Source organism: Delphinus delphis, chromosome 6 (assembly GCF_949987515.2).
Source record: "Delphinus delphis chromosome 6, mDelDel1.2, whole genome shotgun sequence".
Classification (NCBI taxonomy): domain Eukaryota; kingdom Metazoa; phylum Chordata; class Mammalia; order Artiodactyla; family Delphinidae; genus Delphinus; species Delphinus delphis.
This window is the reverse complement of record NC_082688.1, coordinates 20,030,068-20,044,936: the sequence shown is the minus strand read 5'-3', so window position 1 is coordinate 20,044,936 and position 14,869 is coordinate 20,030,068. Positions and strand designations below refer to the sequence as shown.

The 14,869-nt window shown below is 45.2% G+C and overlaps 1 protein-coding gene across 3 annotated transcripts in view; it reads left to right on the top strand.

Moving 5' to 3' along the window:
• Positions 1 to 2,175: 2,175 nt before the first annotated feature.
• The window catches only part of ZNF618 (zinc finger protein 618), a 184,753-nt gene continuing 172,059 nt past the window's right edge, over positions 2,176 to 14,869 (top strand). For 2 of the 3 annotated variants that reach the window (XM_060014278.1, XM_060014277.1), the window contains exon 1: positions 2,255 to 2,363. In XM_060014278.1, coding sequence (XP_059870261.1) covers positions 2,331 to 2,363 — 33 coding nt within the window. In that variant the 5' untranslated portion in view covers positions 2,255 to 2,330. Of the gene's footprint in view, positions 2,364 to 14,869 lie in introns of all 3 variants that reach the window. The other variant, XM_060014279.1, reaches the window with a different exon arrangement.

Below are 14,869 nucleotides of genomic sequence, written 5' to 3'. Positions count from 1 at the left end.
TGCTGCAATCCTCTTTTCCGTGGTGCAGCTGCCCTACTAGACACAACATGCCTGGCACATAGTTAAGTGTTCAACGACTATTTATTGCATCACGTTTTCCTGACTCCCAGGGCAGGATTTTTTCCCTTGGTACCGCATGGCTCTCAGCCGTGGTGACCGAGACTCAGTGTTGTTTTGGATCCAGTTTTTTTCTGCTCCAAGGCCTTAAGTCAGGTGTGGCTCCGCTAGGCAGAGCAGGGGGTCTGGTCTTGAGACAGGTGCTTAGAAACCTTCACAGAGGGATGGAGCCAGAGAGACATCACACATGGAGCATTTCCCTGGGTAACAGGGCCTCAGCCATCTGGTGGCTGAGGGGCAGACAGGCTGGGGGCTGCCTGGCCTGCACGTGTGTCCCGGGCTCACAGGAGCCCAACACTGCCAAGCTCCACAGGCTGCCCTGCTCCCCTCGGCGCCTGCCCTACACTAGCCTTGGCACAGGCTGCCAAACCTTTGCCAGGGACACGCTTGCCAGGCTGGCAGGGAGAAAAATGGCCACTTTTTATTTTCAACGACTTTCCAGCTTTGGGGGTAGTGGGGGAATTGTTCAGAGATTCCTCTCACTCTCGTGTGTGTTTGGTCTGGAGAAGTGTGTGTCTCTTAATTCTTTGCCTCCTGTGTAGGGATAAATTTCTCACATGTTCACTCTTTAGGGAGAGACAGTGTCTTCTATACAATCCCTTAGTTTCCGGACATTTAAAAAATAACTTTTCTAGAGGGTGCAGGGAAAAAATTTCTGTAACTCTTCCTGTCTCATATCGACCCGACTTCTTAAACATCAAACAAGACAAAACAAAACAAAACACACACACACACACACACACACACACACACATACACACATTTGAGTTTTTAAGGTCAGGGCAGAGAAGAGATACCTGTTTACCCTTAATTTCCAATGTTTTTATTTTAAAAAACTATCCTTCTATTTTTCTCTTGGGGAGGGGTAAAGAAAGATTTCTCTCATCTCATATATACGCAGTTCTTCAAATTTTTATTCTAAAAATCTATCAGTTGTGGGAGACGTAGGATCTCCAGTAATCCCTCCCATCCCTATATGGGGCAGGTCCTTCACACTTTTAATTTTTTAAAAAAATCTGATTTCTTTGGAGGGTGAGGAGGAAACGGGGGAAAAATCCCCCTTAAACCTTCCCAAGTTACAAGAAGGCAGTTCCCAAATTTAAAAATAATCTGATTTTTTTAGGGTGTTGGATAAAAATATTCTTGCTTATTTCACAGTTTTGCAAATTTTTCTTTTTGAAATCAACTTGATTGGGGGATGTGGGTGGGGCGTCTAACCCCCCCTTAACCTTTTGCCCTTCTGATCTTACATGGGGCCAGTTCTTCAAACTTTTATTTTAAAAATAAATACGTTCTTTAAAAAAAATTGACAGGAGTAGAGAGAAACATTCTCTTTATCCCGCATTTCACATAAAAGCAGCTCCTCAAATATTTATTTTTAAATTCAATCTGATTGGGGGGGCTAGAAAGAGTCCCCTTAACCCCTCCTGTCTGACATAGGGCTAGTTCTTCAAACTTTTATTTTTCGATTACATTAGATTTTTTTGGAGGGGTGCAGGGGCAATAGGAATATCCCCATTGAGCCTTCCGATTCTTCCATAAGGCCAGTTCTTCAAACTTTATTTAAAAAATCAATCTGATTTTTTGGGGGGTGGAGGGGGGCGCCGAGGAGTTCCCATTAACCCCTTGTGTTCCGTCCAGGGGCGGCTCCCCAAACTTTTCTTCCAACGTGAAAATGACCTCTCCGAGGGGCTGGAGAGCGGGGGCAGGGCAGGAGGGCGCTGGGGGGCGGGTGCGGGAGGCGCGGGGAGAGCGGGGCGCGGCGCGGGAAAGTTTGGGGGGCGGGTGCGCCGCGGCCCGGGGGCAGGCTGGCGGGCGGGAGCGGCGCGCCCGGGGGCCGGCCGGCTTTGTGTGCGACGCGGAGGCCGGCGGCGCGGAGGCCGAGGCCGAGGCCCGGAGCTCGCGGGCCGCGCGGCGAGGCCGGCCCGGGGGCGGGCAGGGCGGCGGGGGGCGGCCGCGGGCCCGCGAGGGGCGGCTCGGCGGCTGCGGCGGCGGCGGCGGCGGCGGCGGGTGCGGGCCGGGGGTGGGGGCGAGGGCCGGGCGCCCCCCCTGCGCGCCCCCAGCGCCCCCGCCCCCCCGGCCTGAGCGGGGCGGGCGGAGGAGGGAGCGGCGGCGGCGGCGGCGGCGGCGGCGGCGGCGGCATTGTGCGCGCACCAGCAGCCCGGCCCGGGAGGAGCAGGACGCGACGGGGCCGCCTCCTCCCGCACGGACCCATGAACCAGCCGGGCGGCGCGGCGGCTCCGCAGGTACGACGGGGGCCCGGGGGCATGCACGGCGCTGGGGACCCCGGGGGGCCGGGGCCCGGGGCGCTGCGCCACTTCATTGCAAGATTTGCAAAATGCAAAGTGCCTGGGCACGTTTGCGGGCTTTTTTGTGGGCGCAAACAGGAGGGTCGGGGTCTGGAGAGCCCCCCCGGGCGCCGCGGGGTGTGAGGAGGGTGGGGGTGACGGGGGGGTCTTTTCGGGCCCCCACCCGGCGCCCCCTCCAGCCCCGGGCTCGGACCGGAGCCCAGAAAACAAAGCGGCGAGAGAACAGAGCAGCCATTTCAGTTTGGACAATTCACATTTTGCAAAAATACAACCCCTTCCAGCTCTCCCCCCTCCCCCCTAAATTTGCAATTTCCCCCTGACCCTCTGTGCGCTCGGGGTCCCTGATGACCCCCCGGGAGGTCTTTCCCCCCTGGTCCTCTGTCTTTGCAACAGTCTTTTTTTTTTTAGGCCATATTTCCCTTTCTCAATTTTTTTTCTAATTTTTCTTCAAACGGTAGTTTTTTCCCATTAAAACGACGCCACCTAGAGGATACTATTTTGTAAATAAAAAAAGAAATTAAAATTGAAAAGAAATATTTTTTATTTCTTATTTTTTCAAAAGTTTGCTCTATAAGACAGTGGAGGGGAAAGAGATTCTTTTTTTTTCTTTTTGGGGGTGACAATTTTCACTTTGATCTTTCCAGGAGTATAGAGACAATTTTTATTTCTGAAGCTAAATCCAGATAATATGTAAATGAAAATTAAGCTGGAATTGGAATGAATTCAGTTTTTGAAGGGGAGAAAGCAAAAAGCCTTCTAAAACCAAAGTCAATTTGGCTGCCCAACTCATTTTAGTTTGAGAAAAAAACTATTTGGGTTGAGGAAAGGAGGGAAATTGTTGAGTTTAGGGGAAACTGGGAGAATTGGCTTTATTGAAGCAATTAGAAATTGTACTTCATTGTAATTTGGAACTTGTTTAGCTCAGCGGGCAAAAAAGACTAATTTTGCCATTTGGCAATATTTAAAGTTTTTCTATTTCCAAGAAGGAAGGATTTAAAAGAGAAAATAGACCCTAAAATGTTGGCTTTGGACACACCCAAAAATTGTAGGTTTTTTAGAAAATTTTTCATTTATGTTTTACTGCAATTGAATCTCAAGGTTCTAAAGAAAAACAGAAACTGGAAAAGTTAGAGTGAAATCCTGTCTTTTTTTCCCTGCATTTGTTGGGTTTTGTGTTATTTTTTTTTGTTTTGATGGAATAATTAAGACTGTTTTCTGATTTTGTTTCCTGAAAGGTCTAGGCTTTTCTTTTTTTGTTGTTGTTTTATCCAGAAAATGTCAGAAACCTTTTCTGAGCAATGGTCAGTGGAAAAAAAATGTAAATTCATTACATTATACAAACTGAGTAGCCCACAGATTTGTAGGAGAGACCGCCATTAAAATAAGATATGCATAATTAACATTATTATGAAAAAACTAACAGTGGATTCACAGAAGCTCATTTTTTATGACATGCAACTGAATCAGTTGATAAATACAAGGGTTGAGGAATCCTTGGTAGGAAAAAAATTTTCCTTTCTGTGTGCTTGCTTAGTCTTCCAATTTGAAAATTTTATTATTGAAAAAAAAAAATAGCCGGATTGGTTTCAGCCTCTTTGATTGTGATGTGGGGTTGGTAGTTTATTAACATTTGGTATTTTTCACAAATTTGATTACTTTCAAATGGGGGGGAAATCCATTAATCTTGATCATTTGGGGGGGGGGTCTGTGATTTTTTTTTTTTTAAAAAGCACAAATTTTACTGACTTAAGAAGGAAAGATAAAAGAGGGAAGAACAGAGGAGATTAAAATTCTTATTTTTATCCATCTTCTCTAGTGGAATACTTACTTTGCTGAAAAACTGGGGTAACACACCAATTCAGCTGATTCTAGCATCAAAATTTAATTTTTTTTTCAAGGAAAAAAATCAAAATATAAACAAAAGCCAAACGCAAAGGTACTTGTCTTTGGAACATGAAAGCATATGTGCAAATAGTATTTGATGTAGTTTTTTGGCCTTCAAAAGAATCAAATAAGGTGAACCCCCCCACACCGCAATTTCTTTTTTTTCTTTGGGAAGACAAACACTGACTGAATTGAAATTTAACAGAGGAAAATAAGGTACCTACCCAAAGTTGAAGGGTTATTTGTGATAAATTAGTATCTGAACTTGCTGGGGATTTTGCACCAAAAAAAAAAAAAAAAAGTTCTAATTTTTCTGTCCAAAAGGAGGCGAAAATATTGTTAGCATTTGTGGAGTGGGATCTTGATGGGACCTGATGATGGGTCACACAGGGCTGGGACAGGAAACCCTCTCCCCTTTCGCCAGTCACCAGTTGGTCTTAGAAGAAATGATGGCCCCAGTCCATGGATTCCCATCCCAGTTTTTTGGAAATTCAGTTTTCTAAGGGGATACAAATTATGTGAAATGTATTTGACAGTGACAGAGGTTCGACATTACCCATCAGCACCATTGCATTTGGGAGATTTTTACTTTTTTAGTAACAAAATCCTTCAGGGCTGACTGGCCACATTCTGACATTTGGAATGAGCTTTTTTTTTTTTTTTTTTTTTAAACAGAGCGTAATTAAAAATTTTTTCTCTGTTGAATTATTTAGGCCGATGCCTAGGACGGTCAAAGAATTTATAATTTCCAAGGGCTCTGGAGGCCTCATGAGACAGTAGGGCCAGCTTAGCAAGTGATGGAGGAGAGCTGTGCCCTGGACTGGGGAGGGGTGGGTTGGGCACCCTTACCGGGCATCTGAGAAAAAGTCAGGGTTGTAGATAACAGGTTATTTCTGGTGCAAGGAATAAAAATATTGCAGCACGTCCCTTTGTGTGTCCTGGATCTCCTGACACACAACTCAGATTCCTTCATTCCATTCTATTGAAATTTTGTTGTGTTGTCTACGGTTTAAAGGGAACTCCTGGCTGGAAATTGAAAATCATCTCTGTTTTGTAGGCCTGTTTTTTCTTTCTTTCTTTTTTTTTTTCTTAATTGGTTATTCGGATCATGTTTGTTGTTAAGGAAATAGAGGTGCATGATGGCACTGTTGGGGGCGGGGTCAGTTTTCTTTTGTTTCTATTGGCGTCTCTCAGGATTGAGACCTGACCTGGGCCATACCTCTCTCACCTCCTATCATGGATGGAAGTGTGATCAGAAATGGATATTTCAGCCGATTTTTTTGTTAGGCCATGTCTGTTCACCAAACTCTTTTTTAATATTGGGCAAAAAATCTGACAGATTGGACTTGAGGGGTGGTAATTTGATGATGGGCCGGGTTATTTTGGTGAAAGATCATTTATGCTCAGTTTCACAGAGGAGACTCTTATTAATGTTTTGCTTTTCTGCCTAAGGAGGTTTTTTTTTTTTTCTAATAAGGTTTGAAATTTCAAGGGCTTGCTTTATAGCTTGACTTTGGACCAAGCTAAGAAGAAGGGTTTGCTTATACTTTCAGCCCTGCACAGAGGTGAACTTGAACAAGGGCTCTTGCTTTTGCAGAAGGAAAGCAACAAAGATGGCTGGTCAGTGTAAGTGTGACCTCTCTCTGGTCCTAGAAAATAAATAGCCAGTGGTTTGTTTCGTTTGAGAAACAGAGTTTAAAAACTCCCCCATTGTCAGACACAATTTCCCCGCCCACTGCCCCCACCTTTGACTCAGCTCTGGGCTTGCTGCTTCCTCTGACCTCAGAATCCTCATGTCTTCTCCTTGGTGGGGTGATGAGAATTTCCTTGTGTGTTTCACTGGATGTATAGGCTGACTTTTCATGGTCATGGTGAAATTTGGAAATTTTTTCATGCGTCTCCTCCCTGGTGATGGCAGGTGAAGTGGCTTTGTGGGTACACAGGTGCCCTAGCTCTCCCAAAGTCTTGCTGTATGACCTTGGACAAACCACTTTTTCCTCCTGAGCCTCAGTTTTTGCGTTTGTCATATGAGAGCTTTGGATCAAAACAAAGATATTAATAAATAGTTTTCTTCTCTGATTCTGACTCCAAGCAATGGGCTACAGCTGCCTGGATCACTGTGTTGAGAAGGATTCTGAGGTCACATCTGGACTCCCATATTCTGGAGAGTGGGGTGCAGTGATCAAATAAAAGTGTCCATCACAGAGTGGGGAGTGTACCTCTTATTCACCATACCCAGGCGGGTTGTAAAATCAATTTAGTGGGTCACAATCAGCATTAAAAAAAAAAAAGAATAGAATAGAATACAGGGGAACACGAACTAGCAGAGGCATAGCTATGTATTGAAGGTAAGTGTTGTCTCATGAAACTTCAGTTTTATTTACATATGCCAATGTATGTGCATGACAAATGTAAGTCCTACCGTGAGTCACGGTTAAAAGAGTTTGACAGATACTGGTCTAGATGACCGACAGTGATGTGCTCCAAGAACATCGCACGTTGCTGTTTACACTTTATCTTCTTATTTATTATCCCAGTTGACTTTCACATGAACCCTGTGGGGTAGGTGCCCTGGGCCACGTGTTTTGTCCCCTGGTTGAGCCCGCCTGAAGGGCCAGCTGTGAAGAAGTCTCAGCTACATGGCAGCCAGCAGGTGCTCTGTCCTTCCACAGTGAAACAGCATCTTTGCCAGATTCTGTGGCTGGAATGGAGACTTTAGTAGCGTGGGATCCCTGTCTTGGTGGGAGGGAGAAGCAGCCCCAGTTACTTTCATTCCTCACTTTTACTTCAGATTGCCAGAGGAAGTTTTGTGGAGTTAAAGAGTTCATGTTTGTGCTATATTTAAAGTCCAATCAGACTCTGAGCGAATGTCTATATTTTTGTGTGTGTGCCCTTCCTAAAAACTCTCGAATTGCTGTCTTGGTCTCCTCATCTTTTAAATGTGTCAGGCCAGCACTGTCCAATCGAAATATAATTTGAGCCACAAATGTGAGTCACATATGTCATTTAAAATTTTCTGGGGAATTCCCTGGAGGGACTCTGTGCTTCCACTGCAGGGGGCACGGGTTCAATCCCTGGTCTGGGAACTAAGATCCTGCATGCCGTGCGGCATGGCCAAAACAAAACAAAAAACAACAAAAATAAATAAAATTTTCTGGTAACACTTTAAAAAAACTAAAAAGAAGCAGGTGAAATTAATTTTAATAATATAGTTTATTTAACCCAAAGTATATCTGCAATGCTATCATTTCAGTATTCATTAGCATAAAAATTATTAATGTGCTATTTTACATTCTTTGGGGGGATATTAAGTCTTTTCTGACTAGTCATATTTCATGAGCTCAGTAGCCACATGTGGCTAGTGGCTTCTATATTGGATAGCACAGGGCCAGACCAATGTTCCATCTCGTTGTTGTCACTGGGTGGCCTCAAAAGGTTATGACACATCTTTGAAAGCTCTTGGTGTTTGCTGGTGGGACTTCGTTCCTGAACCCTCGATGCTCTGAGGCATTTCAGCCTGTAGAGGTGATACGTTCCATCCATTTAGCCTCTTCTGGCTAAAGTGGTCCACGCCTCCCTTTTATTTGTCTCAAAGCAGTCTTCTGCCAAGGTTAGGCCAGAACGCTTTAGTTAAAAGTGACAGATGATGACTAGCAACTCCAGAATGTTGTGTCTCAGCATGTGTGCCGTTGAAGTCAAGAAGTACAGGAGGCTGTTGTAAGAGGTGGGTTTTAATAAAGTATTGCCTGAAAGAAGGATTAAGTTGGAAGAAGACAGCAGGTGGGTAGGACCAGGGTTGGGGTCCTCGGCGTGGGGGGAGATCCAGGGGCAAAAACCACCATGAAATCCCCCTAGGATAGGCCTTAAGTTAGAAGCATAGAAAATTTCTGACACCTCCCCCAGTTGGTGAAATGGAAAGGTGGTTTTGAGGTCAGCCAGACCAGAGTTTAAAATCCAGCCTCATTGTGTGGTTGGCGTTATGTGACTTTGGGAAAGTCACCTCCGGGTTCGGAGCCACAGCTTCTGCATCTGGAAAAGGGGGGGTAATAATCTTGACCTTGAAAGGTTGTTCTATGATTAAATGAAGCAATTCATGTGTTGCATCCAGCCAGTCCTTAGAAGGTTGTTCCTAGAAGGGTGGTCAGTACATGTCAGTAATGCCTGACCCAGTGGTCTCCATTTGGGGAGATTGAGTCCCAGTGACAAGAGTTTTGGTAGTTCTGGAAACTTGATGACTTATCTTTAATAGGCAGAGCTAGGTAACAACAGAAAATGTACACTTCTTTGGTTGTTGCTTTATTTTAGAACAGACTAGGAAGAGACATCCCTTGGACCGTACACATCTTTCTTGTCAAAAGTGGTCTCAATGCTTTCATTTCAGGGATGCTCTGGCTCCTCCAGGTATTTCTGGATTTGTTTCAAAGCCGGTGGCACAGTGTTTAAAGGGACAAATCTTAATTTGTCGTGAACTGTCTACCATTGAGCTTCTGCTCATACTGGGCCTTCTGTCTCTTGTGCCCTTTCCCTCCTTTGTCTCTGCTCCATGAGAAACCAGACCCCCCTACCCCCCTTGAGACCTACCTGCATGTCCCCTTCTGTGGAGACTTCCCGAGCTTCCCCAAACTGCAGTACTTTGCAGATACTCTGGGCCCACAGATGAGAGTCGGTTGTTCGCATTTCTGTCTCGCCAGCCGGCTTGTGAGTTCCTTGAGGGCAGAGGTCATGGGTTACTCATTTTAGGGTCTGGCACGGAGCAGCAGCTCAATAACTGATGACTTAATGTGATTTTTTGGAAAAAACTCAGATCATCTAGATTTGGGTCTAGTGAAGAGTAGGTGACCAGTTTTGGGTTTGGACATTTGGTCAACACCCGTGTTTTGTTTTCTTTACCTAAGAAAATGGATTTTCTTAGAGCCGGCTCTGAAGCCCGCGGCTCCCTTGGAATAATAAATCAGAGAGGGCTCCTTGGATGGCTCCTTTGACTTTACATGCTGTGGAGAATTTTTTAAAAGTTCCTCATCCCCCTTCGCTCCTGTTGTGTAAACCATTTCCTTAAAATGGTTGGGGGGCATCTGGGGTTATCATCCAGATTTGGAGATATGGCAAATGGGACCCAGCATGTCTAAGGAGGTGGAAAAGGGGGGTGTGCCTTGAGGTGGAGGGACTTGACAATACCCCGTCCTTGCTCTAGGAGCTGGTCTTGGCCATGGGCCCTGGAGTTGGACTTCAGGGGGCTGTTTGCAGAACAGCTGGTCACACGGGCCCCTTAGATGTGAAGTAGCTAAATGTGTGATTTGATGTTCAACCAGACCCCACCTTTGGTCGGATTCCCGTTTGCACATGCCAAAGATTCAGGGAAAATTTATGGGAGAAAACTGAGAATGTTCTGTTTATTTGCTTAATTTTTTTTTCTGTAAGTTTTTGAAAATGCTGTCATCGTTAACACTTTATGGCCCAGCTCAGCAGGTGAGCACAGGATCCCGTATTTCCTCAATGGTCAAGTTCCCACATTTTCATATTTCTGAAATTGGCATGTGTTTTACAGTAGATGTGTTCTGTTAGAGCACTATTTCTCCCTCTTTTTTTTTTTTGTCTCAAAAAGCTATTATAAAATCGATGGTGTATCTAACAGTCTAAGGCACATTGGAATTGAGGATATAGAGTGTCCTGTTCCTGGTGGGGTGGACTGTGACATTAGGGACTTCCAATTCTGCCCTTTTTCTTTTTAGAATTTTTATTTATTTATTTATCTATCTGTCTATTTATCTATTTATTGGCTGCGTTGGGTCTTCATTGCTGCGCGTGGGCTTTCTCTAGTTGTGGCGAGCCGGAGCTATTCTTCGTTGCCGTGTGTGGGCTTCTCACTGCGGTGACTTATCTGTTGCAGTGCACGGGCTCTAGGCACGCAGGCTCAGTAGTTGTGGCTCGTGGGCTCTAGAGTGCAGGCTCAGTAGTTGTGGCGCACGGGCTTAGTTGCTCTGTGGCATGTGGGATCTTCCCGGACCAGGGCTTGAACCCATGTCCCCTGCGTTGGCAGGCGGATTCTTAACCACTGCGCCACCAGGGAAGTCCCTCTGCCCTTTTTTTTTAACCTCACTTATCTCTGGGTTTGGCTTCTCCACCTGTACAGTGAGGCCGGAACTTCGCCTTGGGAAGAAGCATCCGGAACTCTGAATTAGCACCCCTTTCCTTTTGTGTCTTGCTGGGGCCCCTTCTCTATAAGGCAGAAGTAACCAGTGGGAGGGAGGTGAAGCCTTGTGAACAGGTGGTCCCTTCTGTATGGTCACATGGATGAGCTGTCCTACCAGTGGCAGAACACCAGCTGGACATTTCCAAGGGTAGAACAAAGCGATTGAAGTTGAAGGGACAAGGCTCCGCTCCCCTCTCTGCTCCCCTCCTTAGTCATATTGTGATCTTTGTCAAAGTATTAACACTTTGTTTTCCGTATCTGTAAGGTGGTGATGATGATAATGATGATGATGAAGATAATAAGTGTGGCACAGGGTTCTTGTGAAAAGTTGCGAGGGATGGGAGAAAATAAGCTTTGTAAAGGGCAAAGTGCTTTTCACTTGCAGCATGTTATTTGTACATCTAATCCAGGGATGGTAAATAAGTAATATGCATGCCGCCACTCCCCATTTTTAAGCCTGTGGCAGACATTGCTAATCAATCATGGCAGTCTTTTCCATTGAATCTGGCCAGTGGCCTCAGAGCCCTTCTTACTATGATGCTACCACATGAAGCCAATTTGTCATTTCTGATCTAGTCATACACACACACACACACACACACACACACACACACACACACACACACACACAAATACACATACCTGGGAAGAGAGGTGGAGTTACTTGCCCAGAACCTCTGTGAATAGGCGGAGCTACTTCAAGCCTCAGATTTCTTAATTCCTCAACCAGTGCTTTTCCTACTCTTTGCACATATACTATGTCAAAAGGAATTAATTTGTTCTTGAGAAATAGTGAGAGGATCTTGACTCCTCCCTTCCCTGTTATAATTAGATACCCTTGGGGTTGTCATCAAAGCAGGGCTGGATAACCTGCTTCTGTGTCTGATCCCTGAGTGATCAAAGGGGAGATGCAGTGGCTGGGCCACTGGGTTGGGTGGTGTTGCCCGCTTTCTCACTCCTGTGCTATAGGTGACGTGGCAGAGGGGCAGGGCAGGCCCTGGGGTTCCTGGATGACCACGTGGGTTTATGACAGGTTACATTCTAAGACCATAATCGGGTTCCTCAGTCCCTGGGCATCTTAATTTCTACATCTGGGACCTGAGATGGACATAATCTTCAGAGGAGTGAAATGAGACAGCATATTTAAAAATGCTTTTTAAACTCTGAAGCCCTACGTGTGGGTTATTTTGTTTTGTTTTTATTTTATATGTGTTAATTTTTATAACTAGCATTAATCACTAATTATTAGTGCCCTGTTGGGTAGATTGTATAAACCCAGAGTCACAGATGGGTGCCCACAAGGTGAATTGGCCCCTTATCTTTTTTATTTGATTTGATTTGCTGGCCTAAGGTTTAAAAAGTTCAGAACTTTTCAGCGTTTGCAGTGTATGTGTTCTCCTGTTTTGAGTCAGTTTCCAACCTCCTCTGATTTCGATCCTGTATGTGACCTGCTGCGCCCTAGAAGGCACTGGGGTCTGCCCACCCCAGTGTACCCTCTGTTTGTTAATCTGCGAAGTGGGAGAACAGCCTATTTGTGTACCCCTCACAGGCTTCTTGCAAGCATCCCATGTGTTAACGGACTCAAAAATGCTTCATAAACAGGGCAGAGCTGGAGAAACGTGTTGGTGACAACTCCTTTCTTTTCTTAAAAAGGAAAGGAGGGAGGCTGAGGTGAGGATGGTATTGAGTCAACAGAAAAATGATATAAATATTTTGGCTGACAAAGCATAAGGAGGCTTCACATATAAGCTAAAGAGAAAAAATGGAGTCAGGTGATACTCCGCTCCCCAGTCTGCTATAGAAAACACAGGAACACTTGCTTTCTAGTGAAGCGAGTTCTGTTTCAGGGATGGAATCTCTGATTCCCAGGGGCCAGCCCTGGTCCTGGGGGGGATCCAGGGAGAAACGAAATCTCATATCTCCCCCATGGGTGGAAATGACTCCTACCAAGTGGAGGAAGTCTGAGTATCCCTCAGCAAGCCCCTGGCTTGCAGTTTGCTGGTAACATTAAAAGTCAGAAGCTGTTTTGGCTCCCTTTCTGGATGTGTTATTGTCCAAGACAGCATGCCTGAGGGGCTAGCCATTCTACCTCTCAGCTTTGAGCCTCCTCCTGGACAAATTCTCACCAGCCCCAACATTGTTACAGAGAATTGAGAATGGGAATTTTTATCAGGTGAAATTTTGCAGGGAGTTTGTGTTCTGTTTTATTTTGGGCTCAGAATTTTGCGAGACAAGTGAACATAGCCAGAGCCCTTGGAATACCCGGAGAGAATAGATGAAGACATTTTTGGATGCTGGAGATATTTTTTTTTAATTTCATCAACTGGGGAAAAATAACTATAAAAATGTAAGTACATTATGTGGGTGTTTCTTACAATGTATGCTGGAAAAGCAGAAAGTGAAACTGATCTGAAATAAAACTAAAACTGGCCTGAAATGAGGCCTCAGGGAAGGAAAACTTCCCTGGAGTGCTACTAGCTTGAGGTGGAATTTGTCGGGAGGCTAGTCTTTTTGCATCAGAGGAGTCTAGAGCTAAAAGGGCTCATGGAGATTACTTAAGTCTGTACCATCCAGTATGTATTGGTGACCACTAGCCGCATGTGGCTGTTGGGCACTTGTAATGTGGTTAGCCTAAATTGAGTTGCGCTGTTAAGTGTAAGATTCACACTGGGTTTTATTTTTTTTATTTATTTTTTATTGAATTATAATTATGTCTTCTCTAGGTCTGGATCTTAAAGACTTAGTAGGAAAAAAATGACTGTAGAAGATCTCAGTTTGCGGTACGCGGGCCTCTCACTGTTGTGGTCTCTCCCGTTGCGGAGCACAGGCTCCGGACGCGCAGGCTCAGCGGCCGTGGCTCACGGGCCCAGCCGCTCCGCGGCACGTGGGATCCTCCCGGACCGGGGCACGAACCCGTGTCCCCTGCATCGGCAGGCGGACTCTCAACCACTGCGCCACCAGGGAAGCCCTCAGTCATTATTTTTAAAATACGGTTTACAGGTTGAAATGATAGCATTTTATATATTGTGTTAAATAAGATATGTTATTAAAATTAATTTTGCTTGCTTTTATTTTCATTGTTTACAATGTGGCTACTAGAAAATTTGAAATTACCTATGTGGTTTATATTACATTCCTGTTGGACTGTGCTGATCTAAGGCAACCTGCATCCCCCAGAGAGGGGGGGAGTAGCTTGCTCAGGGTCAGGTCACAGGGCAGCTTCATCAGGTCACTGGGCAGACTACAAGACTCAAGAGTTTGGGATTGAGAAGGAAAGATGATGTAGTGGTGTAGGTATCATCATAACTAGGTGGTTAAAATGGAGGGGTAATGGGGAACTTGAGAGAGGGACAGAGAGAGAGAGAGATACTAGTAATTCATGGGGAAAAAAATTAAACTGCTTCCCACTTTGCTTATCCATTCCCCTAAACATTAATTAAACACTTTGGAAGAAAGTAAACCTAACAAGATGAGCAAAAACAAATCTAAAAGATTACCCCTGACAATTTCTCTGATTGCCAAAAAATGTCAGTCTTTTGAGTCTTTAACTAGGGTCTTTTTGAATCAGTACAGTTCAGGGCTGGTATGGGGATAAAAACCCGGGTTTTTATGGGTTTTTAAACCCATAAAATTTTAAATCCATAGGGGCTATGGATTTTGGGTCCTGGGGGGCTGGAAGCCATTCTTTTACGAAGACAGGTCTGCTCCCTGTAATGATTTAGAAAGCAAGGCTTCTAGAAAACCCAGAGGGCATATAACCAGAGTGGACAGAGTTGGCAGGGTGGGGAGGTTACCTAGCTCCCCTGGCGGAGAGACCTGGAGGAGGGTGACTAACCTTGCAGGGAGCGGCAAAGCTAAACTTGAACCCAGGTCTAACTTCCCAGCCTCGTCCTCCTGCTCTTAGTGGTTTGAAAGGAGCTTGAGCTATGTGTTGGAAATTCAGCCTTACAATTTTTTTTTCTTTGATCAGGAACTCTTTCTGTCAAAAGACTGAAGTTTAGCATTCTTATTTATCTCATTTGATTTTTGCAAAGTAGAATTTGTCTGTCTTGAGCTATAATCATTGCACATTTGTTGGCTTGTTATATGCCAGGCACTGGGCTAAGCATTTAACATCTGTTATCTCATTTAATACAATCACCCTGGAAAGTAGGGATTTTTCTTTTCTTTTCTTTTCTTTTTTTTTTTTTTTTTTTTTTTTTGCTGTACGCGGGCCTCTCCCGTTGCGGAGCACAGGCTCTGGACGCGCAGGCTCAGCGGCCATGGCTCATGGGCCCAGCCGCTGTGCGGCATGTGGGATCTTCCCCGACCGGGGCACGAACCCGCGTCCCCTGCATCGGCAGGCGGACCCTCAACCACTGCGCCACCA